The sequence below is a fragment of the Rattus norvegicus genome, chromosome 5 (assembly GCF_021556685.1).
Source record: "Rattus norvegicus strain SHRSP/BbbUtx chromosome 5, alternate assembly SHRSP_T2T, whole genome shotgun sequence".
Taxonomy (NCBI): Eukaryota; Metazoa; Chordata; class Mammalia; order Rodentia; family Muridae; genus Rattus; species Rattus norvegicus.
In genome coordinates this window covers 165976672-166004375 of record NC_141538.1, presented here as the reverse complement: position 1 = coordinate 166004375, position 27704 = coordinate 165976672, and the positions used below count along the sequence as shown (strand labels likewise).

At 49.0% G+C, this 27704-nt stretch overlaps 2 protein-coding genes across 15 annotated transcripts; one reads left to right on the top strand and one right to left on the bottom strand.

The window, feature by feature from the left end:
- Positions 1 to 27: 27 nt before the first annotated feature.
- Nmnat1 (nicotinamide nucleotide adenylyltransferase 1) lies at positions 28 to 18097 on the top strand. 11 transcript variants are annotated; one of them, XM_087548519.1, is made up of 7 exons: positions 28 to 100; positions 1671 to 1848; positions 10855 to 11025; positions 11945 to 11979; positions 12281 to 12464; positions 16148 to 16290; positions 16535 to 18097. In XM_087548519.1, exons 5-7 carry the CDS (start codon positions 12370 to 12372, stop codon positions 16948 to 16950), a joined length of 654 nt encoding a protein of 217 aa, XP_087404645.1. In that variant the 5' UTR covers positions 28 to 100; positions 1671 to 1848; positions 10855 to 11025; positions 11945 to 11979; positions 12281 to 12369; the 3' UTR covers positions 16951 to 18097.
- LOC148006159 (uncharacterized) lies at positions 1455 to 27704 on the bottom strand. Of its 4 annotated transcripts, none has more exons than XM_087551717.1 (7): positions 27145 to 27703; positions 21641 to 21794; positions 6263 to 6325; positions 5341 to 5420; positions 4013 to 4143; positions 2935 to 3001; positions 1455 to 2010 (listed from the first exon to the last, which is right to left on the bottom strand). In XM_087551717.1, the coding sequence occupies exons 2-7, from the start codon at positions 21652 to 21654 to the stop codon at positions 1934 to 1936; spliced, it is 432 nt and encodes a 143-aa protein (XP_087407843.1). In that variant the 5' UTR covers positions 21655 to 21794; positions 27145 to 27703; the 3' UTR covers positions 1455 to 1933. The 4 variants fall into 4 exon arrangements, with proteins under 4 accessions (XP_087407843.1, XP_087407842.1, XP_087407844.1 ...); XM_087551716.1 differs by lacking the exon at positions 27145 to 27703 and adding an exon at positions 26113 to 26168; XM_087551718.1 differs by lacking the exon at positions 6263 to 6325 and having other exon boundaries at positions 27145 to 27704.

The window sequence follows — 27704 nt, the reverse complement described above, 5'->3', positions numbered from 1 at the left end:
TCGTGGGACCAATGAGAGCGCCGCTTCGGTGTTCCCTGCGCTGGCGTCCGGGCCGAGGTTGTCTCCTGGAGGACTAGGGCCGTTTGGCCTTCACGGCCTGGTAAGCACCCAACCCAAGGACCTAGGAGACGCACCTTTGGGACCGTTAGCCCGACGCCCCGTATTTTGTCAAGCAAGGGAGAATGCACAATGGCTGGACCTATAGAGACCTTCGTAACGGTCCCCGGGGCCAGGTCTTCATAGTCAACTCTTGCCCTTTAGTTCTTGGAACCAAAAAGTTGGTAAAATTTCCAGTGACTTTGATGCAGGTCAGTTCACCCTTTGGAGTGGCATGGGGTTTTCCTGTCTAGAGGCTTCTGGAGAGCAGGCGCCCATGAACTTAAAGGGAAGTGAGAGGCAATGTGGGAAAGCCGGCATTGAGACAGACTTTACCTCTTAATCATTTCCAAATTTGGGAAAGAGCATGCGCACACAGCCTTTGAGAACTAGGAAAGTAGCTGCTGAGTGGACTGTACTGAGTTGCCAGGGAACTGAGTGGAGATAGGGCTATGCCAGCTCTTTGGAACCCAGATCGTGAGTCCCAAATATCGGATATTGAATTACACTGTTGGATTCTGGGTTTGCTTTGTTGGGATCATTCCTATTCTCTGGTTTTTCCCATTTGGGATTAGAAAGTCTGAAACTTATTTTGTATTTTACAGGAGCTCATGACTAAAAGACTTGGACTTTGAGACTCAGAACTTTTAAAAGTTGAAATTTTTAAAGACTGAGAATTTTGAAAGTTGGCTTATGCTTGATATTACAATGTTAAGGAGACTTTGGAGACAAGGGATTGAAAGGTTATAGCTTATCGAGATGCCTTTGTGAGGTTAAAGATGGGGTGGGGGTGGGGATGGGGCTAAGAGTTCATAGATTACTTTTAACTGCTAACTGTCATAGCCTAGAGTCATCTGAAAGGAAAACCTTGATTGAAGAATTGTCCAGATCTGTGGCCATGTCTGTGTAAGGCTGTCCTGTAAATTGTTAGAGGAGGGCCCAGCCCACTGGGCGACACTATTCCTGGCAGGTGGTCCTGGGCTGTATTAGTTTGCTGGGTACTGGGCATTGGCACTATAGAGGCAGAGGCAGGATGATATCTGTGAGTTCAGGGCCAGACTGGTCTACAGAGTGAGTTCAAGCCAGGAGGCAGCATTCCTCAGTACTGTCTGCTTCATGTTTCTCCTAGAGCTGGTGCCCCAATTCCGTCAGTGATGGATTGACCTGGAAGTAAAGGGCAAAAGAACTTTTCCTCCCCAATTGCTTTTGGTCAGAGTGTTGTGTCACAGCAGCCGAGGGAGGCTCAGACTCACTTAGGTCAACTTATGTGTTCTACAAAATAATTGGCTGTAGTAATACGGAAGACTGTTGTAACCCACAAAGAGATTCTCCTTATCCAAAAATCTCCACAATGCAAAGAATGGATACATTGATCTTGTTGAATGTAAGGTCTCAACCACTGTTTCCATGTGAAACTTCACTTGGCTGAGATAAGTGATTTCTTTTGACTATGCCCACTTCGGCAGCTTTCGTCCACTCAGATACTAACGTCCCTGGTTTCTAGGAACTGAGGCTTATAGAAAGTCAATATAACAATCTCGACAGTACTGTGTAAATCCTCACTCTTCCTTCAGATGAATTTGTTTGTAATGGAGAGCCTGTGGTAGCAGTTGACCAGCTCACTTCCTCGCTCGGTATGAAACTTTCTTCCATGATGGCTGGTTTTGGCCTGCTTCCTATGTGGCCAAGGTGTGCAGCTGACATTTCATGTAGAAATGGCAGCTAGGAGATCATCTTCTGAGATGCTTGACGGTATGTGGCGGGTGCTGCTGGGGCAGACTCAGTCAGCCCAGGCGTGTAAATGAGGCATGAGACCAGCAGGACCCACAGGCAAGCTTCAGACTGTTGGCTTAGCATCTGACCTTGGGCAGGTCACTTTGGACAGCCAGATGAGCCCCATGCCAGAGAAAAGCACTGCAGGACAGAGCACAGAATCTAATAAGGTAGAGCAGAACTCAGGCAAGAAGGATGCTTTTAAAAACTTATTCCTAAAAGCTTAGACAAACAAGGACCGCATATATAAATGTTTGTTGATGGTGTTTCCCTGCAGTACTCTCTTATTCCCCTTCCCCATGAAAACCTTTCTTCCGAAGATATCCTGTCCTACTTCCATGACTTTGTTTTCTTTGTGGCTCAGAGGCTTTAATTAATGTTGCCTGCATAAGTGGGGGGAGGGGGCAGGTGAGCAAGAGCACCTTTCCAGTGCCTAAAACCAACGTGAAATCTGACTCCCTCTCTAGCAACCATTAACTGCCTATATGGAACACCTGGGGGGGGGGTGGCCTTATGAGCCCCTCCTCTACACATGATGATGGAATGTTGAGTGGCCCAGTCCTGTGCAAGTCCTATGCAGCTAACTACTGCTGCTGTGGAAGATTTGTGACACAGGGTCTCTCTCTTACATAGTTCCTAGAACTCATTGGGCTAGCCTCTGACTCACAGGAAACCACCTGTCTCCATCTCTGCCTCCTGAGTGTTAGAGTCTCATGTTTCTCAGGTGGGCCGGGAACAGGTTGAACTCCTGATCCTCCTCCTGCTTCCTCCTCTGGAGTATCTGGGATTACCAGCCTGGGTGCCACCACCTGGGCATAGGCAGTGCTGGTGTCTGAACGCAGGACTCTGCTGTGCTGGGCCAGCACTCCCCACGGGCTGCATCCCAGGAAACCTCTTTCTATCCCATCCAAAGCCTCCTTTCCCCTCTCTAACACTCTGTCTCTGAGAGTTCTGCAGTAAGAGGAGCTGGGGCTCCTTACATAAACCGAGGTCATGCCATGTCTTCGCTTGAGGGGTGTGCAAGCATCTGACCTGGGTGGGGGCTTGGGAAGTGTTTTTACTCACCCGTGGATACCAGGCTACCCACTGACAGCAGCACGGATAAGTAGTAAAGTTCAGGGGTGGTTTTCTCCTGTATGAGAAGCAAAGAGCATCATCAGGAAGAAATACCTTTGTCATTTAGCCAGTGGGGTTTGGTTTGGTTTGGGTTTGGTTTCTGTTGTTTCAACCAGGGTCTCACTGTGCTGCTCCGGCTGTCCTGGAACTCACTATGTAGACCAGGCTGGATTCAGTCTCATACAGAGATCCACCTGCTTCTGCCTACCAAGTGCCGAAATTAAAGGGTGTGCTATGCTCAGCTTTGTTTGGGTTTTGATACAGTGTTTCTGTGTAGCCCAGGCTCACCCAAACCTTGCAGTCCTGCTCCCTCTGCTTCTCAAGTTCTACAGTCACAGGCACATAGGCTACAATACTCTTGTAACATTTGTTGTCTTTTAATGTTTATTAAAATGGGTTTAGGGCCAGTGAGATGGCTTAGTGGATAAAGGTGCTTACCACCAAACCTGATGACCTGAGTTCAATACTGCCTGGGAGAAGGAGGGCATCTGCTCCATAGACTTGTCCTCTGACCTCTACAAGCTTGCATGGCATGTGTTTCCAAATATACATCACACACACACACACACACACACACACACACACACACACGCTATACTTTAATAAAAAAAATTTTTAAATGTAATGGTAGCTAGATGGTGGTGCATGTCATTTAATCCCTGCTCTTGAGAAGCAGAGATAGGTGTAACTCTGAGTTCAAGGCTAGCCTGGTCTACAGAATGAGTTCCAGGACAGTCAGGGCTACACAGAGAAACTCTGTCTCAACCCCCTCCCACCCAAAAAAAGAAGAGAAAAGTAACGGTTCTGCGTTCAGAGTGAGATGCCAAAACTGCCACCAGTCAGATGGCTCACTGGGTAACACTGTTTGCTCCTGAGATGATAACCTGAATTTGATCCTCAGAGCCCACATAAAAGGGGAGAGGAGAGACCCAGCACCCTCAAGTTGTTCCCTGGCCCCCATTCAGATACTGTGGCATGCATGCAATGACATGTAGACAAATTAATGGACAAGAAGAAAAAAGCATACGCAGTCTGGTGCCAGAAGTGTTAACAGCCCAGAGCAGACTCCTTCACCAAAGGATGCCACACCAAATACGGCCAGCGTTGTCCTCAGAGTCAGAGGGGCCAGCTCCGCCTGAGTGAGCAGCACAAAGAGCCCTGCGAAGAGATGCACCGTGGCTGTCAGGCTCTACTGCCTCACATGAGCTCCTTTTTGCTGTTTTGCTTTCCTGTCTTGGAACAGGTTCTTACTATGTAGCCCAGGCTAGCCTCAGGCTCAGTGTTCTTGCCTCCCTTTCTTGATCGCTGGGACTACAGGTGTGCGTTACTGTGCCTGGCCTCAGAAGCATCATCTCTCAACATGAATTATTTTTATATTCATTAAGGAGAGAGAGAGAGATCACTTGGCAGGTAAGGGCAGGTGATCTCTGAGTTCCAGGCCACCCTTGTCTGCAGAGTGAGTCCAGGATGGCCAGAGTTACACAGGTCTAGAAAAACCAAGAGAAAGAGAGAGAAAAGGAGGAGAGGAGAGATGGGGGCTAGGGGGTCAAAAATGAGAGCTGGGGGTGGGGTGGGGGCACAAGCAGCATGGCCAGTGTACGTGGCAGGACGTCAGAACACTACTGTGTGGATCCATTCTCCTCCTGCCTTTCACTTGGGCGCCTGGAGTGGAACTCTGGTTGCCAGCCTTGTCCCCCGCAAGCCCCTTTCCCTGCTGAGCCAGCTTGCTGGCCCTACACGGCATATTGAACGAGTCACGAAATCTGGAGCTTTATAACTAAATAGAATGTTACAATTCAGGCATGGTGGCCCGAGCATGTGATTCCAGCATTGAGGGCCAAGAGGCAGGACGATTGCCATGACTCTGAGGATAGTTGGGATGCACAGCAGTAAGTTCAAGACCGTCCAGGGCTGGAGAGTGAAGCCTGATCTCAAAAAACCAGCACCCTAGGCAGGCAGTGTGGGACATGCCTTTAATTCCAGCTCTCTGGAGGCACTTGTCTGGAGTTCAAGGCTAGCCTGGTCTACAGTACAGGACAGCCAGAGCTACACAGAAAAACCCTGTCTCCAAAAACAAAAAACTCAGACACCCCAACCGCACCACAAATATTAGGGGAAGAAAGGAGAAAAATAAATTTATTTGACTAGATTTGGCCTCAGGTTTCACATTCTGATTATAGGATTAATAAGGGTTGCCCAGGAAGTTTTTAAGATTCTCTTCGTTTAAGTTGTTTTTCTTTTCTTTTTTAATGATGCTGACGGTCAAACCCAGACATCATATATACTAGGTAAGCATTCTACCATGGAGCTAGGACCCAGCCCACCGTCAGGGTTAACTGCTATACACTTACTTACCAAGTGAGAGCAGGGTGAAGACCATGTTACCAACCAGGTTGGCCAGGAGAGGCTGACTGCAGTACCGGGAGGATCTGGGCCTGAAAAGCAAACCACAGACTGATGGCCTTCATTCACCACTCACCACAGTATTCCCTCGTGCTCCTGGCAGCCTAATAATTAGCACTGTGAGTCAAAACGGAGGAATAATGCTTATTTTGTAATCCTAATTTGATGGTTTTGGTGAGAAAAACTTTGTAGAAGTTCTGACAGTTGGGAGTAAAGAACCGCGCTATACCGCGCACAGACCTGCGCTATGCGTTTAGCACCAGCTCGGGCCTTCTCTTTTTGTTTGTTTGTTTGGAGCTGGGGACTGAACCCAGGACCTTGCGCTTGCTAGGCAAGCGCTTTACCACTGAGCTAAATCCCCAACCCCGGGCCTTTTCTTTTTATCCCCACATCAATGGCTTCTCAGCTTTCAGATTTATGTAGAACTTCCACATTTTTAAGATTGAGACTCGCTTCGCTCACTCAGTGGCAGTTGTCTCTAGCTTGCAGACTGAGCACCCGCCCTGAATCTGAAGTGGCATATCCGCTGAGAATGCAGTCGATTGAGTGTGCCTGCCCTGCCCTCGGCCCAGCAGACAGTAGGTCACATTAGGCCCTAGGGACTGGACTCTAGGGAATCCACCAACTGAGTCATTGGTGGTGCCCTCACTGTCTCCCCTCTAACACTGGAAGTAAATCTCTGTTAAAACGTAAATTCTCCGTTCCCTGCAACCTTTACCAAACTAAGATTTCCAAGTATGCGAAGAGGCGGGGCACACTGCGGTCAATAACAGGAGCAGAAACAATGGGGCAGGCGGCAGTTAGGCGGGTAACTCGGACCTCAGAGAGCATGCGCACCACACCCACAGGTAAGGCCCGCAGGGCTAAGACTTACCGAAGCAGCACGAAGAGCTGGAGGGTCAGGGTGCCCATCCCAAACAGGAACACTGCCACCTGGCTGCAGGGGCACAGGGAGGCACACCTTTAGGACTTCAAGGAAGCAAGTTTGAATTCCGTTTTAAACTAAGCAAAGGTGGATTCCTAGCTCGCTGCTTTCCAGGGAACCGGCTCCTGTCTGTACCTCAGTAAGAAGCTAGTAGCTGCCGTTATTCAGCTCCAGCCTTGTACCGGGTGCCGCGGATCGCAGTCGCGAGGCGATCCGCAGAACCTTTGCCAGGATTCGGTCAATGTTACAAAACAACCGAAACAACGCACAAATTACAGTGGGAAGTGTTAACTCAAAGTAAGAATAAAGAGAAAAAACAAAACTACGAAAGTTAATATTTACAGTTAGATAAATATGAATTTCCTTCATACATTCTCTTATTTAATAGTCAAAGCTCTCTAAGGTAAGGACTATATCCTTGACACCAGAAAGAAACTCCGTGTATAGACCAGGCTAGCGTCAAACTCACAAAGATCTCCCTGCCTTTCTGAGTACTGCGATCAAAGATATGCAGTACACAGGTACACACGCATGCGCTCGTGCACACACACACACACACACACACACATATTTTTTTTTTAAAGATTAAGTCTTACTATGTTCCTCAGGTTGTTGTTGAACTCCTGGGCTAACGCAGTCTTTCTGCCTCAGGTTGCCAAACACTAGTACTAGAGGCACATGTCACCAGGCCTGGGGTCCCCATGTTAAAACTGCAGAAGCCAAGGCTCAGAAAATTTTGAGTTGTTCAAGGACAGACAGGAGCAGTAAATTCTTCTCGGTGATGGGGTTAGGGATTTAGCTCAGCGGTAGAGCGCTTGCCTAGCAAGCGCAAGGCCCTGGGTTCGGTCCCCGGCTCCGAAAAAAAGAAAAAAAAAAAATTTCTTCTCGGTGCTGTCTCAGTGGCCTATAAGTAAAGCTTCACCATAAAATACTAGTCCACCCTCTGGGTGTTACTCACCCCAGTTGTTTTATTCATAGGCCTTAGGGCTGAATGACTGTAGGATGTTCATAGAAAACAATTACTGCACTTTCAGATGAGGCGCTAAAAGGATGCACACCTTCAAAGGCCACACGACTTAAAACACTTGACGCACCATCAGAACAAGATACAGAAAGCTACCCATTCAAAAGGAACAGAGGCGGTTGTGAGAGGTGGTCCGACCTGATGTGACATTTGACAGTGGGCCAGTGTGGTTTGAGACAGGGCATCTGGAGATGAGAAAGAACAGCCCAGCAGTGTCCCAGCGCTCTTCAGACAGTTGTAACCACGGGTTAATGTTTGCATCACCGTGTCTTTTCATCTCAAAAGATGGGTGATTTAGAAGTAAATTTCAGTTAAACTTGAAGACTGCCCCAGGAAGCCGTGAACTTTTTGACATAACGCGCTGGGGAGGGACACTTACAGCCTGAGCCGGTGCGACCTCGGCAGCCAGCAGTGCAGGTGATAGGCTGTGTGAACCAAACAAAAGTGAATCATGGCGACACGGGTCCCCCGTAGCAGTGGCGTTCAGAACGGTTGTGAGATTCCACACCCATCCGTCACCTCCATGTTGGGGCAGGCCACGATGTAAGAGCTCACTGTCACTTAATTCTGTGGCTTGGAGGGTTGAGAGCCCAGCCGAGATGGCTGGATATCTGAGACAGTGTGACAAAGGACAAAGACTGCCTTCTGTCCGCTGAGAGATCAGCTTCCACCAGCCTCCTCATTCCCCAGGGATGGAAGGGAACCCAAGCTCCCCAGCACATGGGGTGGGGCCAGGAGCACTTTGTTCTCTCTCTGCTTCCAGTCCCCAGGCAGTCGCTGGTCTCCCTCCACACCTTATCTCCTTCTACTCTGCTCTCCCTTAAGGGACAGCATCTAGCACCTGACTTGGGTGTGTCTAGGACTGGCATGAGGGACCTTCCAACAAGTCCTGGAGAGCTTGCTCGGAAGTTGGCAGGTGCCCTAGTCTCCCTATAGACTACAGTCCTATGGAGATCCTGCCTCTTTTATAGCCCGGGTTGGCCTTGAACTCACAACTCTTCTCTTTCTCCAGCTGTGCAACAGGTACTTTGTATGGGCAGTGGATAGAGGTAAGGCTGGAGGGGACAGGGTTAGCAAACCATAGCTTTGTAATGAAAAAGGAGAAATGGGACCTCGAATCCCTTACTGTTTAACAACTCCTTTTCTTTTAGGGTATCTGACCGATGGCTGCATGAGAGGCAAGCACTCCCACTGAGCGCTAGCTGCAACTCCTAATGCAACTAACAGCAACTAACAAAACACTGAACGCTGGTGACTGGTCTCAGTTCCCGTCCAGCATTTAGCAGCTTTGCTGTGTCTTTTGTCTTTCATTTTTATTGGTCAGTTGGCGCGCGCGCGCACGTGTGCGCGTGCATGTGCGTGAAGGTGCACGTGTGTGTATGTGTGGATGTGTGAGCATGTGGAAGCCAGTGATCAATATCTGATGTCATCCTCAATAGCTGTCCTCCTTACCTTTTGAAATGGGGTCTCACACAGAACTCAGAGCTTGCTGATTGAGCTAGAACAGCTAGCTCTGCTTCTCCAGAGCTCAGATATAGTAGGTGTGTGTTCCCAGCTCGATATGTGTGCATGCACAAGAGCGGGGGTGGGGAGTGTATGTGCGTGCAAGTAGAAAACTGAGATTAGTGACAGGTGTCTTCCTCAACCCCTCCCACCTCTTTCTAAGACAGGGTCTCTCAGTGAACCTGGGGATTGTGGTTTTGGAGAGACTGGCTAGCCAGAGATCCCTTGATAGCCTCCTGCCTCTCTCTGCCTGCCCGGCTCGTTTATGCGGGTTCTGGAAATGAAATTCAGTCCTCATGATTGCGAGATTGACAAGCACTTTTGTTTGAGCCCAGCCCCTGTCATTTTGGGAGGTTTAGGGAGATTTTCTGAGATGAGACCTTGGTTGCTTGTCCAGGCTCCTCTTAGGTCCCTGCCTCACAGGCAGCTAGAACGCCCAGACTGTTTGGTTTGAGGGCCTCAGGCATGCTCAGAGCCATTCCCACTGCCTGCCATAGTTTCTTCTCTTGTTTCTTCCAGAGCCATCTGAATTACTGTTTGCTTGTTTTGCTGTGCAGGGGATCGAACACCTCATATGTGTTAGGCAAGCATCCCGTCACTGACTGCGTCCCCAGCTCTGTGAACTGCTTTATTAAAATTCCATCACAAACCCCGAGTGACATCTATCAGTAAATACTCACTTCTGCCTGAGACTGAGAACAGCCCGCGGGGCTGCTGGGCTACATCAAGTGTGTCTGCTCTCTCCTGGGCTTGCTGTGCGAAGGGCTACCTCCAACGGCCAGTCACATATCGAGAGGCGGGTGAGGCGGGCGTGTCGTCTTCTCAGCTGGGGTACCAGCGGTCACCCAGAGCAGTCTAGGGTTGAGGCAGCAGCAGAAGACGGGGACACCTCTGCTACAGTTTAGGTTTTGTCTGAGTGTTTCCTTAGAGACCATGTGCTGAAAGTGTGGTGTCTAGTGAGGCTGTGGTGAGGTGACGGGCAGGTCCTTAAAGGAGAGGTGCCCAGTGGGAAGCCAAGAGGTCATGGGAGTGAATTAGTTTTCAGGCAAGCATTTTTTTGGTTTTGGGGGGTTTTTGTTTGTTTGTTTTTGTTTTTGTTTTACGAGGTAGGGTTTCTCTGTGTAGCTGTTCCTGGCTGTCCTGGAACTCACTCTGTAGTCCAGGCTGGCCTTGAACTCAATGAGATCCACCTGTCTCTGCCTCCCAAGTGCTGGGATTAAAGGTGCACATCTTGTTTTAATGTTAGGCAACATCATAAGCCTGGCCCTTTCTTACCAGGACTGGGTCACTTTCTCTTTCTCCACCATGTTATGGTGTAGCCACTTTCTTAGGCCAATGGAATCTCTTTTCTTGAAAATGTACCCAGCCTTAGCCACTCATGGTGGCATACGTGTAATCCCAGCACTTGGAATGGGAAGGCAAGAAGATCGGGAGTTCAAAGTTAGCCTAGGCTATGTAGCCAGTTTGAGGCCAACCTGAGCCAAGAGACCTCGTCTCTGTTTCTTCCTGTGTCCCTCTCCCAAGTTCTGGAATTAGATATATGCTATCCACTAGCATGTTTTTGTTTGTTTTCAAGACAGGGTTTCTCTGAGTGGCCCTGCCTATCCTGGAACCCCTTCTGTAAACCAGGCTGGCCTCAAACTCAGAAATCCACCTGTCTCTGCCTCCCCAAGTGCTGGGATTAAAGGCGTGGGTCAGCACTACCTGGCTTTCATATGTTATTATGTTAGTATAGCAACAGAAAACACCTCTATGATAGACTCGAAGTACTAGACTCAAAACTAACACGGTATCTTTTCTGTCGTATTCTTCTGGGCAAATCAAATCATAGGAAGAGAAAGGTGTATCCCTTTCTGGGAGGAACCGCATACTTGAGAAAGCGAAGGGCAGAGCGTGAAGCCCGTTCTGCAGTTCATCTCAATCAGTGAAGCCAAGTGTTTGTCCACCTGTCTGCAGGGAGAGCCTGGTGACATCAAGAGATCTGTAAATGAACTGCGTCCTTTCTCCTTTGTAGACAACAACATCGGCATCAGAGGACTCCATTTAGATCAGCAACTGCAACTTCTCCCCATGGACTCATCCAAGAAGACAGAGGTGGTTCTCCTGGCCTGTGGTTCTTTTAACCCAATCACCAACATGCACCTCAGGCTGTTTGAGCTGGCCAAGGACTATCTGAACGCTACAGGTAGGCGCAACGCCCAGCTAATTTAAAGTCCGTGTCCGTGTGAATACCTGATCCTGTTGTCCTGTTTCCAGGTACAGGGATTTACCAAAAACGGTTAATGTGGTCAGTGAGGTGGCTCAGCGGATAAGGGTGCTTGCTGCCAAGTACGTAACAGGAAGGCGCGAATAAAGCCGGGTGAGGGTGTGTGCATCCCAGCATGTGGAAGTCTGAGGCAGGTGGATCTCTATGAGTTTCAGACCAGCCTAGTCTATATAGCAAGCTCTAGGACAGCTATGACTGCTCAGTGAGACCTTGTATCAGGAAAGTAAATAAATAAATGGGAGGAGGAGGAGGAGGAGGAGGAGGAAGAGGAAGAAGAGGAGGAGGAGGTGGAAGAGGAAGAAGAGGAGGAGAGGTGGAGGAGGAAGAAGAGGAGGAGGAGGAGAAAGAGGAAGAGGAAGAAGAGGAGGAGAGGTGGAAGAGGAGAAAGAGGAGGAGGAAGAGGAAGAAGAGGAGGAGGAGGAGGAAGAAGAGGAGGAAGAGGAGGAAGGGGGTGAAGCACATACGAGGGAGCAGGGCTGGGCAGAGGCTCAGGCAGTAAAACTCATTTGATGTTGCCAAGCACCTAGAGGCGGCGAACCGGATTCCTGCCGCTGCCCTAGGCGGACAATACAGCCCGACTCAGGCTTTCCCCAGGGACAGTAACACCCACCACCATTTTAAGTGTAAGCCGTGGAGGGAACTTGGCGTTAATGTGTAAGGGACAGAGGGCTTTAGTCAGGGAAGATGAAGTTCTGAGGATGGCAGGGCTGAAGGTTGTGTGGCAGCCTGCATGAGCTCCACACTACAGTTTCTTTTCTAATTTAAACATGTTTACTTATTTACTTGTAAGCCATGGTATTCTTTTTTTTTTTTTTTTTTTTGGTTCTTTTTTTCGGAGCTGGGGACCGAACCCAGGGCCTTGGCGCTTCCTAGGTAAGCGCTCTACCACTGAGCTAAATCCCCAGCCCCAAGCCATGGTATTCTTGAGGAGGACAGAGGACAATTTGGAGATATCCGTTCTCCTCTCACCATGTGTGTCCCGGGGGTTGAGCTTGGGTCATCAGGCTTGATGGCACTCTCCTTTACCCATCATGCCCTCTTGGCTAACCATTCGTCACAGTTTCAGTTGCCTATTAAAGGGGGCGGGGCATTGTAACCGTAAAATCATATTGCTATTTCCTACCCATAAAATCCGATTTGTTACCGCTAATATCAAACATCGCGCTTTGTCCAGGAGAATACAAAGTTATCAAAGGCATCATCTCACCAGTCGGTGATGCATACAAGAAGAAAGGACTCATCCCAGCCCACCACCGAATCATCATGGCGGAACTTGCCACCAAGAATTCACACTGGGTGGAAGTAGACACATGGGAAAGCCTTCAGAAGGAGTGGGTGGAGACCGTGAAGGTGCTCAGGTAACTGGTGCAGTCTGACTGTGCAGGACTATGAGGTTGTCACCAAGGGTCTGAGTCACTGTTCTCTTGTTGTGAAGAGACACCACGACCAAGGCAACACTTACAAAAAAGGCGTTTAACCGGGCGGCTGGCTTACAGTTTCAGAGGTTTAGCCATCCTGGCAGGGAACATGGCAGCACACCTCCTGTTGGAGCAGTAGCTCAGAGCTACATCCTGGTCAGCAGGGCAAGAGAGACCCAGGGCTTGGCACGGCCTTTGAAACCTCAAAGCCTGCCCCCCAGTGACACACTTGTTCCTACAAGGCCACTCCTCCTTATCCTTCTAATCCTTTCAAATAGGGCCTCTCCCTAATGCCTAAGCATTCAAATATCTGAGCCTGTGGGGCCATTGTTATTCACACCACCACACCAAGGCCTTCAAGCATACAACAGCAGGGCCCCTGAGCCCTGGTGTGTCGCCCCCCCCCCACCGGCTGGGGACCAAAACAACCGCTAGCTCTACCACTGAGCCAAATCCCCAACCCCAAGCCCTTGTGTCTTTGAGCATGGGGTGAGATGTTGACATGTCTGTTCCTCAGATCTATCTATCCATCCCTGTCAGAGATTAGGGGAAGCTGGGCTGACTTTTCTGCCTGGAGGGGAAAAGACAGAGCTGTTGGAGGATTTTGCAGTCACCAGCATTCCTAGGTGTGGAAGAGGGGAGGAGATGCTTAAAGAGGGTGGTGCCCCAACAGACAGCAATCATTTAAAAGGGCCAGGTCCCACAGCCCAGAGATACTCCAGGAAGCCATCTCTGGGGCAGGCTTCAGAAGCAATCTGAGATGTGCTGTGACAGTTGTCAGTCTGTGAGACCAGGCTCTTCTGTCTTCTGTGCCCTTAGTCATTCACTCTGTTATATTAAGTCAGATGACGTGAAAACTCCTGCCAGCCACCCCCCCAGACTTAATACTGTCTGAGCGTTCTTTGTTCTTGGGATTTGCTCAGGGAAGTGCGCTGGCTGTTCTGAAAAGGCCGCTCTGCCCCACACCCCTCAGAGCCATGCGCTCCCTCGCTTTCTCTCTCTCTCTCTCTCTCTCTCTCTCTCTCTCTCTCTCTCTCTCTCTCTCTCTGCTTCTCTTTAAAAGAAAAAAAACTTTATTTTTTAAAGATTTGCTTATTTTATGCTATGTGGGTACACTGTAGCTGTCCTCAGACACACCAGAAGGGGGCATCGGATCCTATTACAGATGGCTGTGTGCTTCTAACCATTAAAGTTCCTCTCCAGGTTTTAAAGGGAAACTGCTCCTTCCCTCTAAGGCCCCAGCATGTGTAGCTCTCCGCATATTTATTGTTTCTGTCTAAGGCTCTAACACACACACACACACACACACACACACACACACACACACCACACACACACCCCACACCACACACACACATACACACACACACCACACACACACACCCCACACCACACACACACATACACACACACACCACACACACACACCCCACACCACACACACACACACACCACACACATACACACACCACACACACACACCACATACACACATGCACACACCACACACATGCACACACCACACACACATGCACACACCACACACATGCACACACCACACACACATGCACACACCACACCACACACACACCACACACACACAAATACACCACACACATACCACACCACACACACCACACACATGCACACACCACACCACACACATACCGCACACACACACACCACACACACACAAATACACACTACACACACACACCACACACACACAAATACACCACACCACACACACACAAACATAACACACACACACACACACACACACACACACACACACACGCTCCCTCATGAACCACGTCTTCTGAGGGACTCATGTGTCTTTTATTCTGGACCCACCGCTGTTGCTGTGTTGGCTGTTTCTGTTTTTAATAATTATCTTATCATACTCAATAAGGAGGAATGTCAGGCAGAGCTCGCCTGGAGTCCAGCCCAACCTTGTGTGTGCTTCCAGGAGCGCACAGGAGGCTACCCAGACCTCTGTGCTCAGACTTGAGACCAATCCTGTGAGGGGAGTACTGTGCGACCATCTCCTTATAATCTGGAGGGAGAAATGGACTACTTTGTGAAAAACCTGTATCTGATGTCTGTTCTTAGGATTCTTGGGGGTCAGAGTAGGACCCCCTCTGGGCACTTTGATTGAGTGCAGTATGTTAGAAACCCAAGGCATTGGAGTGGCCCTTGCACAGCCAGAAGAGGACCTGACCTGCTCCCTCTGCCCTCTGTGGCTGTTGGCATCTGCAGACACCACTGGAGCTTGAGCCGTGGGCTATGATGGCTGCTGCAGAGAGACTGGCTTCCGTCTCCCAGGACTGCCAGAGAGTTTTACCCACAGACTCTCAGCCACACTGGAAGTTGACATAAGTGTGTAGGGTAGGATGGGGCGTTGATCTAGAAGACGGCAGCTACCTGTGACATATAAGGACTCCCTCTTCAGGGTCGACAGGAAAAGCAGTCTCCCTGCTGCTGGTAAAAAATTCTCCCATGGGAGGCCATGATCTCGTTTCAGCCCCACTCTTCCCTCAGTCCTGATGGTGCCCTTATCCCCACTCACTCTTCCCTCAGTCCTGATGGTGCCCTTATCCCCAGCACATTCAGTTTGGCTGTTGAGGGGGGAGGGATTAAGGGTTAGAGGGGCCAACCACTGGGTCTCGAGGTATGGTCCACATTGCTCCGGTGGCTTACACTGATGTACAGCAGTGAGCCTTTGCTGCCAGCCCCGTTCCTGCAGGGCTGCTCTCCCTGAAGGCCCCAGACCCTTGTCCCTTCAGTCCTTCTCCTTGACATGTGCTTCCGCATTTGCAAGATCAGGCCATGGTCTTTAGTGGTCAAGGGTGTAGGCTCTGGACCCAACCGACCGTCGGATAAAAATCCCGGCTCTGGCAAGGCCCTGGGTTCGGTCCCCAGCTCCGAAAAAAAAGAACCAAAAAAAAAAAAAAAAAAAAAATCCCGGCTCTGGGGGTTGGGGATTTAGCTCAGTGGTAGAGCGCTTGCCTAGCAGGAGCAAGGCCTTAGCAAGGCCCTGGGTTCGGTCCCCAGCTCCGAAAAAAAAAAAAAAAAAAATCCCGGCTCTCTTGTACTGTGGGCAGTTTAATCAGCTCCTCTCTCAGTGGGCTGACAAACACTATGACAGACACTGACAGTGGCACCCGGTCACTCTGTTGGGTGTGGGACACTTCCAGTGTCAGGACTCTGCTGGTGGTGGACCCAAGGCCTCAAGTCTCATCTACCCCCATGTCAAGGGCAGTGCTTCTCCCAAGAGAAGCTGAGAAGAGTGCATAAAACGGTTAAGGGAGTAAGTAGTTATGCTAGCTCCTACTGTTGCAACACACACACACACACACACACACACCCCACACCACACGCACACACACACCACACACACCACACACACACACCACACACACACACACCACACACACCACACACACACACACACCACACACACCACACACACATACCACACATGCATTCACACACACACACCACACACACACACATACACAACACACACACACAAACATACAAACACACACACATACACACACACACTACTTCAGAGGGCACTCTGACATTAAAGAATGTTCTTTTGGGTTGTCATTTTGTAGACACCATCAGGAGAAGCTGGCAACTGGCAGCCGCAGTCACCCGCAAAGCTCACCTGTGCTGGAAAGGCCTGGGCGGAAGAGGAAGTGGGCTGATCAAAAGCAAGATTCTAGCCCACAGAAGCCCCAAGAACCCAAACCAACAGGTTTGTGATGTTCTACCAAGACTCCAAAAATTCCTCAGATTCCACAGTAGAGACACCATTGGAGTTTTTATTTCTTATTCCATATCTGCTGGGTCCCTGATGATGTTAGGAGGGAGGGAGGGAGGCAGGCAGGCTCTGGAGTAAAAAACACCAAATCTACTTCCCTTGCACACACACAGTCACTTTAATACGGGTGATCACTGAGAAAAGAAACCCTTACATTGTGTTTGACTCTTCCTCCGAGGTGTGCCCAGGGTGAAATTGCTGTGTGGCGCAGACTTGCTGGAGTCCTTCAGCGTCCCCAACTTGTGGAAGATGGAGGACATCACGCAAATCGTGGCCAACTTTGGGCTCATCTGTGTCACTCGGGCTGGCAGTGACGCTCAGAAATTCATCTACGAGTCCGATGTGCTGTGGCGACACCAGAGCAACATCCACCTGGTGACCGAGTGGATCACCAATGACATCTCATCCACCAAGATCCGCCGAGCGCTCAGGAGGGGCCAGAGCATCCGCTACTTGGTGCCGGACCTCGTCCAAGAGTACATTGAGGAGCATGATCTGTACAACTCTGAGAGCGAAGACCGGAATGCCGGGGTCACCCTGGCACCTCTGCAGAGGAACACCGCGGAGGCCAAACACAACCATTCCACCCGATGACACCCCGCGACGTCCGATGATCCTCTCCAGGCCCAAAACAATTGGTGTTAGTAACTCAGGGAAGGACTTGCCATCCTGTTTTATAAACTGAAATTTAAAGGTTTGATTAAAAAAACCAACAGGGAATTAAGATCAGTTACTGAGATGAATGTTCTAAATAAGACCATATAAGAAAGAATGTAATACACCTTTAAAATAACAGCTCATTCACTAAAATGAGATGTCAATGATGCCCTCTCTAAATACATTTTTTCAAGAAAGGACCCTGTGCTGTGCTCTACCACACAAGAGGCCGGAGACATAGTTCCGAGGTTAAGAGCACAGACTGCCCTTCCAGAGCATTCAGATTCAGCTCCCAGCACCTGCAAGGCAGCTCACAACTGTCTGTGACTCCAGTCCCAGGGGATCCGATGCCCTCTCTGTCCCCTATGGGCTGTAGGCCACAAATGGTGCATAGACAGACATACAGGCAAAAGATACATACATACACACACTCACAGATACACGCACAGATACACACAGACACAAAAACACACACGCACAGATACGCATACATACACATACATACACACACACATACATACATACACACATACACGTATTCACACACACACACACACACACACACACACACACACACACACACACACACACACAAAGAAGAACCTCACTTTAACCAGACTCAGTGATGGCCACCTACAGCCCCAGCTGCACCAGGAGTTGACGTAGGAGAATCACTTTGAACCCAGGAGTCTGAGATGACTCTAGACAACATGGACCCTTTCTGAAAACAAAAACAAAACAGAATCCTAGCTCTAGTTATGAAGAGAGCTGTCCATGGCTGGCGCCGGCCATCTTTATCCAGAGTAGAAGAAGGAAGGAATTCTTTACGACGTGACCTTGGCTGGGCATGCAGCTCGGTCGGTAGAGCATTGGCCCGCAGGCCCGAGGCCCTGGGTTAGATCCCCAGAGCCACATCGACTGGGCACGGCAGTGCACACCTGTGATCCTGGCACTCGGGAGATTGAAGCAGAAGGATCAAAAGCTCGAGGTCATCCTTGACAACCAGCAAGTTTGAGGCCGTCAAGAGATGCCAAAGACCCCTTCTCTAAATTAAACAAATAAATAAATGACTCTGTAAAATGCACCACGACGGCCACCCTCTGGTTGTTTTTAAGACAAAACCCCGATCGTTCGGTTTTACCAAATGAAGACTCAGGAGCCAGATGCTGGGTGAAAGCCCGTTAGCTCAGAGAGGCAGAGAGCACACCCAGCTGACCTCAACTGAGGACATCCCAGAAGTCCCCTCCACACGGTCTAAAACCCTTCAAACCAAATGTCCCTCCTTCCTACTTCCTGTTCGTCTCTCTATCCTTCCTCCTGACTTCCTCTCCCTCCCTATGGTTTATGGTTTTTGTCCCCATGTTCACTTCCTGTCAACTGGTTGCTTGCTCGACTCTTTAAAAAAAAATTATTTAATTTATGTATGTGAGCTCACTGTCACTGTCTTCAGACAACCAGAAGAGGCTTTGGATCCCATTACAGATGATTGTGAGCCACCATGTGGTTGCTGGGCATTGAACTCAGGACCTCTGGAAGAGCAGTCAGTGCTCTTAACCACTGAGCCATCTCTCTAGCACCCCCTCCCTTTTTATTTTTTGCCCCACCTCTTGACCTATGGTTGACTTTATTTAATCTTGTCTACAGTAAACATAAAAGGTGTGTACTAGGGCAGAGGCGCCGCACCACAGCTGGAGACAGGTTTTCCCAGTATACAATCCCAGGGTTCACAGTACGATCAGATATCCTGCAGCCGTCCTCCAGCTCTGCAAAATGAAGGTTGTGAATACACCTGGAAGGAGTCAGAATAGACCACAGTTCTTGCTCCCCATCACAATCGATGATTAAAGGGATGGGGCTGGAGAGATGGTTCAGTGGTTAGGAGCACTGACTGCTCTTCCAGAGGTCCTGGGTTCAATTACAGCAACCACATGGTGGCTCACAACCATCTGTAACGGGATCTGATGCCTAATTCTGGTGTGTCTGAAGACAGTGACAGTGAACTCACATACATGAAATAAATCTTTAAAAGATGGCTCATCAGATAAAGGTACCTCTCAGGCCTTACAACCTGAGTTCAAGCCCCTCAGACTGGCAATAGTTCCCAAAAGTTCTCCTCTGACCTCTGACACACACATGAAATAAACATAACTGATTAAACTTTGCCCAGATGCATCTGCTTTGAAACCCAACCTTAGAATCAAGGGGTAGGGCCTTGGAGGACAGGGTGAGGAGGGGGTGAGGAGGAGTGAGGTCTGAGTTCCCAAATGCCCACCAGGGCCTTGCGCCTGCTAGGCAAGCGCTCTACTACTGAGCTAAATCCCCACCCCCAGCTGTACATTTTTCTTGACACAGCCTTGTTGCTGACTCAGCACCATCCTTTCTCTCCTGGACGACTTCAAAGACAGGAAAGCCACAGTTCCCCCCGAGAGAGAACCGCAGAGGACGAATAGTCCCACTGAAGGATCTTAAAAACATGAATGCTCTTTAGCCTCATTTATAACCAGAAGATGAGCATGAGGAGTGACTGGGTCACCTCCAGCAGCTCTTTGCCGCTTTGTGGAGGCAAGCTCTGTCCAGGGCCATGGCAACCTGCATTTCCCGAATCTGCAGAGAAAGGGTCTCTGCCTTCATCGCTGCTTCTTGTTAAGGCACAAGGCTGTTAGGTGGTTCGTTCGTTCGTTACTTGGAAAGCAGATAGCAGGTGCCTGGGGAGGGCTTAGGTGTCAGGGTGGCCCTGCATCATGTTCGCACAGGTGGGGAATCATGTGGACAGAGGACTACAGTGTCCTCGGGGGTCCTCCATACCCTGTCCTGCACTTGGCATGTGCAAGACCAGGACAAATGGGTCCTGCCAGCATCCTGTGTAGTGAACATGACACTCCCCCAGAAATCTCACCCAAGGGGCTTCTGCTATCGTTGGGGTTCTGGAATGAGCCTTGGAGATCTTTCCCCACCGTCACCTATGAGACTTTAATGGAGAAACAACCAGCGTGGTAAATGCCATACGGCAGAAAAGGCTCAACTTCTACCGTTCCCCCCACTCATCCCTACCGCCGACTTCACCTGGGGTCTGGGACACCTGTGATGGTCCTGTCTCTAGCGGCCACCAGAGGAGGGGGTGGTGCTGGGCCAGTGTGGATGAGGAGTCCCATCAGCAGGAGTCTCCCCTCCCCCAGTCTCTGCAGAGTCAGTGATGGCCTGTCATGGGGTATAGCGCAGAGACGACTTAGTATGTTTTATGGAAGGGGTCTTGCAGTTGGTGCAAGGGTTCCTAAACTGGACTTGGTGGCACAGCCTGTAATCCCAGCATTCAGCTGGTAAAGACTAGAGGATCAGGAGTTCAAGGTCACCCGAGCAACAGTATCAGGCAACCCAGGCTACGTGAGACTGTCTCAACATCAACAAAAGGTTAAATTCTTGCCTCAGTCAGGGTTTCTATTCCTGCACAAACATCACAACCAAGAAGCAAGCTGGGGAGGAAAGGGTTTATTCAGCTTACACTTCCACATTGCTGTTCATCACCAAAGGAAGTCAGGACTGGAATTCACACAGGGCAGGAAGCAGGAGCTGATGCAGAGGCCATGGAGGGATGTTACTTACTGGCTTGCTTCCCCTGGCTTGCTCAGCTTGCTCTCTTATAGAACCCAGGACCACCAGCCCAGGGACGGCACCACCCACATTGCGTCCTCCCCCACCTTGATCACTAATTGAGAAAATGCCTTACAGTTGAGTCTCATGGAGGCATTTCCTCAAGGGAGACTCACTTCTCTGTGCTAACTCCAGCTTGTGTTAAGTTGACCCACAGAACCAACCAGTACAATTCCTAATGAAAATTGGGTGATGTACATTTAAAAAAAAATTTTAAGATGGGAGGTCTCACTATGCAGACAAGGCTAGAACTTACCCTGCCTCTCTCCTAAGTGGTAGGATAAAGGCCTGCATGGTTATACACCACCTAATTTACCCCCCCCCCTTTTTTTTAAATTTGTGTTTCATACTTATCTCTCTAAAGAAAGGCTTTTTTTTTTTTAAGTCACAATTGCTGATTAAAGGGATGGGGCTGGGGGTTGGGGATTTAGCTCAGTGGTAGAGCGTTTGCCAAGCAAGCGCAAGGCCCTGGGTTTGGTCCCCTACTCCGAAAAAAAAAAAAAAAAAGGGATGGGGCTGGAGAGATGGCTCAGCGGTTAAGAGCACTGACTGCTCTTCCAGAGGTCCTGAGTTCAATTCTCAGCAACCACATGGTGGCTCACAACCATCTGTAATGGGATCTGATGCCCTCTTCTGGTATGTCTGAACAAAGCGGCAGGGTACCCACATATATTAAATAAATAAATAAATCTTTAAAATTTTTATTTAAAAAAACATGTATTTTATGTGTATGAGTACACTGTAACTGTCTTCAGACACACCTGAAGAGGGCATCAGATTCCATTACCGATGGTTGTGAGCCACCATGTGGTTACTAGGAATTGAACTCAGGACCGCTCGAAGAGCATCCAGTGCTCTTAACCTCTGAGCCACCTCTCCAGCCAAGAAAGACTTTTATAATTCTACAGCAGAAATAATTATGCTAATTCCTAGTCACATCCAAATCTGACAGTCAGAGAAAGGAAAACCCTTTCCTTACCTTTCTGCCGCCATCCAAAAACAAGGAGAGATGAAAAGCCACGCCCACAGCCTCAGTACTCCGCCTGAAAGTGTGGATGGCCCGACCTCAGATGGCAGAGATACGGATTCTTCTTCCCTTGTCAACGTTTTCGGAGCTGAGAGATGATCTAGGACTGAAGGAGAACAATTGTGTCAGAGGAGCCATCAAACAGAGCCCGGGCTCTGCCGGCAGAGCATGCGCAGTTAGCTTCCTGTGCGATGGACCTTAAGGTTCTGGTGCTGGAACCTTACCTAAGACCTTAGCGTCTCCTATTTGGAAGTGGTGGGATCCACTTTATGATCACCTCAGACCCACTGGGCAAGGATGCAGGGACCCTCCCTGGAGGCCTGTTCGTTACTGCCTGGGATTAAAGGCGTACACCACCACATCCGTCAGAAATAACTACTTTTCAAAGACAGAAAGTTCAGCCAAATCTTGAAATTGTCACCTCCTCAAATTAAACAAGTCCAAATAAAATTTTGAGCATCATGAGAGACTACGGGGAAGTCTGATGTCTTTCCACACAGAAGGACTAAGTCAAACCTGTCTGGCTTTAGCAACTGCCTGGAACTAGGACAGCACATTTCTGGTTAGAGGGAGATGACTGAGCCATAATGCATGTACATGCGTGCATGTGTGCAAGCATGTGTGTATGTGTACTTGTGTGTGTATGCATTACTACATGTGTGTACATGTATGTACATGTGTGCATGTGTTACTACATGTGTATATTGTGTGCATGTGTGCATGTGTATCTCTGCATGTGTGTGTGCATGTGTTATTACATTATGTGCATGTGTATATGTGTGTGCATGCGTTAGTACATGTGTGCAGGTGCATATGTGTACCTGTGCATGTTTGTGCTTTGTGTGTGCCTGTGCATGTGTGCATGTATGTGCATACATTAGTACATGTGTGTATGTGTATGAGTGCATTTGTTAATATATGCATGTGTGCACATTTGTTAGTACATGCATATGTGTGTCCGTGCATGCATGAGTGTATTATGTGTGCATATGTTAGTACATGTGTGTGCATGTGTGGATTTGTGTATATGTGTGCATGTATTAGTACATGCATGTCTATATGTGCCTCTGTGCATGTGTGTGCCTTATGTGTGTCTGTGCACATGTATATGTGTGTGTGCATGTATGTATGTGTACCTGTTTGTGTGTGTGCACCTTATGTGTTTCTGTTTGTGTATACTAAGAATTAAACACAAGGCATGTTAAACACAAGCTCTACCAGACATTATATCACACCCAACCCATTCCTATTACACACTTTTTTTCTTCATTTTTCTGCAGTCCAACCTGGCCTTGAACTCCTGATTCGCCACACTCATTTTTTTTTAAAGTAAGGTTCAGGGATTCATGCCTCTAGTCAAGCACTCTCATTGAGCTTCATTCTCAATGTTTGTTTAGAGAGCGGTAGGGTCTGCCTTACCCGGGCTGGCTTTGAACTCATTCTGTAGCTTAGACAAACCTCTAATGGTTCCTCCACTGCAGACTCCTATGTAGCTGAGATTAAAGCTACAGACTTGTGCCACCAGGGTCAGCTCTATGCGGGAGAGGCGGGGAGGGGAAGGGAGAAGAGAGGAGAGGAGAGGAGAGGAGAGGAGAGGAGACGAGAGGAGAGGAGAGGAGAGGAGAAAGAGGAACAAAGTGGGGTACAGACAGGGAGAGAGGGGTGTAGCCCAGATGCCCACACACACATGCCTGTGAGACAGAGAGCAGAGTGGATAGCAAACCCCTTGAAGGTGGGTTTCTAGCGCCAGATGTCCAAGTCTGTCATCCACTGGGCCTCCTCAGAGTCCCTTCCTTCTAAATTGTATGGTCCCTGAGGTCCCTCTCAGTTTTAAAATATTAGCCACCTTACTGGAGCAATGCTACTCAGAAAGGCGTCTCTCCTCTGGGAGCTGCCACCAGTGCTTCTGTCCTCATTGACCACTGTTCTATGCCAGGAGCCATGAAGGGTGGGATCTGGCCAAGTTTCCAGGAGGAGACGATTCTTAGATCTAGGGCATCAGTCAGGACGTCCTAGAACTATTTTAAAGGCCTGGGCTCCGGGAGGAAGGAAAACAGGAAGAACTGCACTATGGGAAGCCAGAAAAAGTCCTTATGCTCAAAACCACAGACTAGGGTCAGCTTGGCTCTGCTGCCAACTCTGACAGCTGTGGATAGGTGAGACAACCTGGGGGAGTGGGAGTATGAAGAAGGCTGGCACTTTACCGTGTGCTGTCACAGAGACCTCTGGTAGCCCATAAGGTGGGATCCGTGTGCTGGCGCATAAGGAAGGAGGGGCCAGTAAGCCTTGCCCTGATGCCTTGGTTCCTGCCATGAGCTGGGGAAGTGTCCTGATCCTGTTTGACAGCTCAAAAGAAAACCTCCCTCCCTGCGCACCTAAAGTCGCCTTGTTTCTCTACTATTTCTGCCTGTGAGTCTCCCTGAGTCTAATAAGTTACAGTGGACTGTGTGTCCCAAAGCAAGGTGAGCTATCTATCCAGTGAACGTTTCAAAAGGAATGGTGACCTTAACAGCTATGCTGTAAAGTGGGAAATCCCAAAGGCACACAGAGCCAACAGCAGTCAAATGGACCATTATATACCATAGAGAGCCACCACCCAGTTACATTTTAACAAAGTGTTTCCCTGTGTCCCAATGGCACATTGTTTCCTATTACCGGCTAGTTTGTAGTTTTGTAAGACAAGGTCTTGTGTAGCCCAAGTTTGCTAGGAACTCAAGATCCTCCTGCCTCTGTGTCTGGAGTACTGGGATTGCAGATGCACCATGCCTGGCTTTCTCTTCGAATCTGAATCTGTTTTGCTTTGAGACAGCACCTCTAGCACAGGCGGCTCTTAAACTCCCTGTGTAGCTGAGGACCATCCTGACCTTCAGATCCTCCTGCCTCTACCTACCTAGTGCTGGTACTGCAGGCATGAGATTACAGGCATGCAGAGTTAGGCAATGGTAAAGACAGAGCCTAGGATCTCCCATGCTGGGCAAGCACTCTACCAACCAAGCTTCATCCCCAGTCATCGATTGACTTTTAAATACAATCCCACATGTATCACCTCCCTATGGACACTCCTAAGTGAGGATGCTGGAGTCATTCGCACACTGAAACAGTTACACTGAAGACTAGGAAGAGAGAGGACAGGAGAGGCAAGGACCAGGAGGAAAGAGGCGCTATATAAAGGATCTTACAGGAACGGAGGGATAGCCTGTGGTAAAGAACACTCGCTGCTCTTACAGAGGACCCGGGTTTAGCTTCCAGGACCCACACAGTGACTCATAGTGCTAGCAACTGCAGTTCCAGGGGATTTAACAAAGTCTTCTGGATCTGAGGACACGTGCTCACATGTGCACAAACACCTCCAACACACACACACACACACACACACACACACACACACACACACCACGGTTTTACAAATATTTTTGTTGTTTTCTTTTCTGAAACAAGGTTTGTCTATGCAGCCTTGGCTGACTTGGAACTCCCTCTGTAGGCCAGTTGGTCTTGAACTCAGAGACTGGCCTGCCTCTGCCTCCAGATCCTTTATACAGCGCCTCTTTCCTCCTGGTCCTTGCCTCTCATGTCCTCTCTCTTCCTGGTCTTCAGTGTAATTGTTTCAGTGTACGAATGAGACTCCGGCATCCTCACTTTGGAGTGTCCATAGGGAGGTGATACATTAGCATTAAAGGTGCTGAGTACCACCATCCAGCTAATTAAATGTTTGTTTGTTTGTTTGTTTGTTTAAAAGAATCTTAGGGCTGGAGAGATGGCTCAGTGGTTAAGAGCACTGACTGCTCCTCCAGAGGTCCTGAGTTCAACTCCCAGCAACCACATGGTGGCTCACAACCATCTGTCATGGGATCCGATGCCTTCTTCTGGTGTGTCTGAAGACAGCTACGGTGTACTCATCTAAATTAAATAAAATAAACCTAAAAAAGAGTAAAAAATAAAAGAGATGCAACTGGTTCCCATGCCCACCCTTGTGGTCGCGCTCTCACTAGTTCCGGCTCCAGCAGGCCATTGGAACTAGCGAAAATTTATCTCAGCAGCTCCACGCTGTCCCCAAGTACTCTTTGATCCAGTGGGGTCACTGCCATGCCAGTTTCATACAGAGACCGCCTATCTCTCGGCTCTCTTACTGTGGACTCTGCTCACATTTCCAGCACCCACCCCCTGGTTCCAATGGTAGCTACCCTCTCGCAACTCTCTGCCCCTGCTCTGTTTACAGTCCCAACAGCCGCCCCCTACTAGCTATGGAAAAAACTCCCAACAACCCCTTACAATCAGGACTCAACGAACTATAACCCAACAATCAGATTTACATGTTAAATCCTTAGTCCACAGTACACCCACACAATGAACTCACAACCAATTGATAAGGGTGTAAACCGCCCATCTAGATAAGAAATTTGCCTACGGAAATCCATCCCAGCTACCTTGGCAATTCAAGATCACCCAGATCTGGGTCATGCTTCTCCGTTCCCATCTTGATTCTCCTTCCTTCTCCTTCTCTCCCACCTTACAAAAGCTTTGTCCCTGCCTTATTTTTTTTTAAATGTCCAGTCATCGCCTTGACCTAACTTGTGCCAGCCCTCACCTGCATATTGACATCAACCTATATCCAACCATTAAATTACTCTTAGTGTTAGGCCACCACTACAATGTTGCTGCTGTTATGACTCATAATACAAATATCTGTGTTTTCCAATGATCTTAGGCAATCCCTGTGAAGGAGTTGTTCAGTCTCCAAAGGGGTTGCACAACCCACGGGTTAAAAACTGCTGATCTAGAGACATCCTGTGCGAGATCGTACTTGCAGTCAGCGATAATACGTCAGGCACTTAATTTTACACAACCAGACATGGTGCTTCATTCAAGTAGTTCAGAGGATTAGAAGTTCAAGGCCAGCCTGGACTGCTTGACACCTTGTCTCATTTATAGAATAATTCAGTAGGGGAGAGATCTTGTGCAATTTGTTCTTGCCACCATAAATAACAGAGAAAGCCCACAAAAGAAATGGTTTTTCTCTCTTTAGGCTGCCTCTGTGGTGAGGAAGAGCTAACTTCATGAGAAAGCAGTGTGCTCCCCAGGTGCTCTCCAGGTGCTCCCCAGGTGCTCTCCAGATGCTCCCCAGGTGCTCCCCAGATGCTCCCTGTGTGCTCCCCTGAGGTCTTTCCTACACAGTGTGGCAGAGCAAGATTGATAGGCTCAAGGCTCTTTGTGTCGGTCCCACCTTTGTCACAACCAACAAGCTTTACAAGGGTGCTGCTCAAAATGGTAGAGTCCCCAAAACAGAGCCCATGCATTTCCAGCCACCCGGCGATGCTGTCAAGAGAACAGTATTTATGGAGTAGCTTTTTGTTGAGCTTCCTCTCTGTGGATCCACAGCAAGTTAAGTCAGACCTGAAACCTAATTTCACCCTGCTGTAGGCAGTAACCAAAGGCAAGAGAGCTGGGGGAGAAAATACCTTGATTTTATGTGCTGTCCGTGTCAGATTTTTCTTCTGTAGGAAGCTCAACCCTGAGCGGCCTGAACAAGAAGGACCTTTGTATTCAGAAGCACAAAGGTAGGGCAGGATTCAGGGCTGGTGTGAATGAATCACCAGTTATCAAGGTCCCTGCCAGTCATGGTGTCCTAATTCTGTGCCTGGTGAGCTGCAAGGTAGTGACCAGTGTTCTGGGCACAGAGAGTGGCAAAGTCAGCTGCTTGCTTGGGTCCAGAAGCAGAGAAAGGGTGGGTCTCAGCTGAGTCTCCAACAGCTTTTCCTTCGAATCAGACATCTTTCCCGCAGTCTATCAACACTCAGGGCTTCATAGCCTTAAAAGCAATTCTTGGTACAGCGATTGGGTTAGCCTTGAACTAGTTTGGGGCGATCAAAGGAATCGAAAGATACTCCCTTGATGGTATTGTCTCCTGACAGTAGGAGGGGAGGTAGGGATGGTGGGAAGATCGCCTTCTTGATCCTGGATCCATCTTGGACCAGGGGAAACGTGATCTGGAGCCCTTGCGCCAGTCAAATCTCTGTCC

What these genes read in the sequence shown, in the direction of transcription:
- Nmnat1 (XM_087548513.1), top strand. Translation starts at nt 1,812, where the DNA reads ATGGCAGCTAGGAGATCATCTTCTGAGATGCTTGACG. An exon ending in ATCTTCTGAGATGCTTGACG is followed by an intron (nt 1,849 to 10,854) that starts GTATGTGGCGGG and finishes TCTCCTTTGTAG; the next exon opens with ACAACAACATCGGCATCAGA. An exon ending in CCAAGAACCCAAACCAACAG is followed by an intron (nt 16,291 to 16,534) that starts GTTTGTGATGTT and finishes TCTTCCTCCGAG; the next exon opens with GTGTGCCCAGGGTGAAATTG.
- LOC148006159 (XM_087551716.1), bottom strand. Translation starts at nt 26,146, where the DNA reads ATGACCCAGATCTGGGTGATCTTGAATTGCCAAG. An exon ending in CAGCTCTTCGTGCTGCTTCG is followed by an intron (nt 5,421 to 6,262) that starts GTAAGTCTTAGC and finishes TTTGCTTTTCAG; the next exon opens with GCCCAGATCCTCCCGGTACT. An exon ending in CTTCACCCTGCTCTCACTTG is followed by an intron (nt 4,144 to 5,340) that starts GTAAGTAAGTGT and finishes ATCTCTTCGCAG; the next exon opens with GGCTCTTTGTGCTGCTCACT.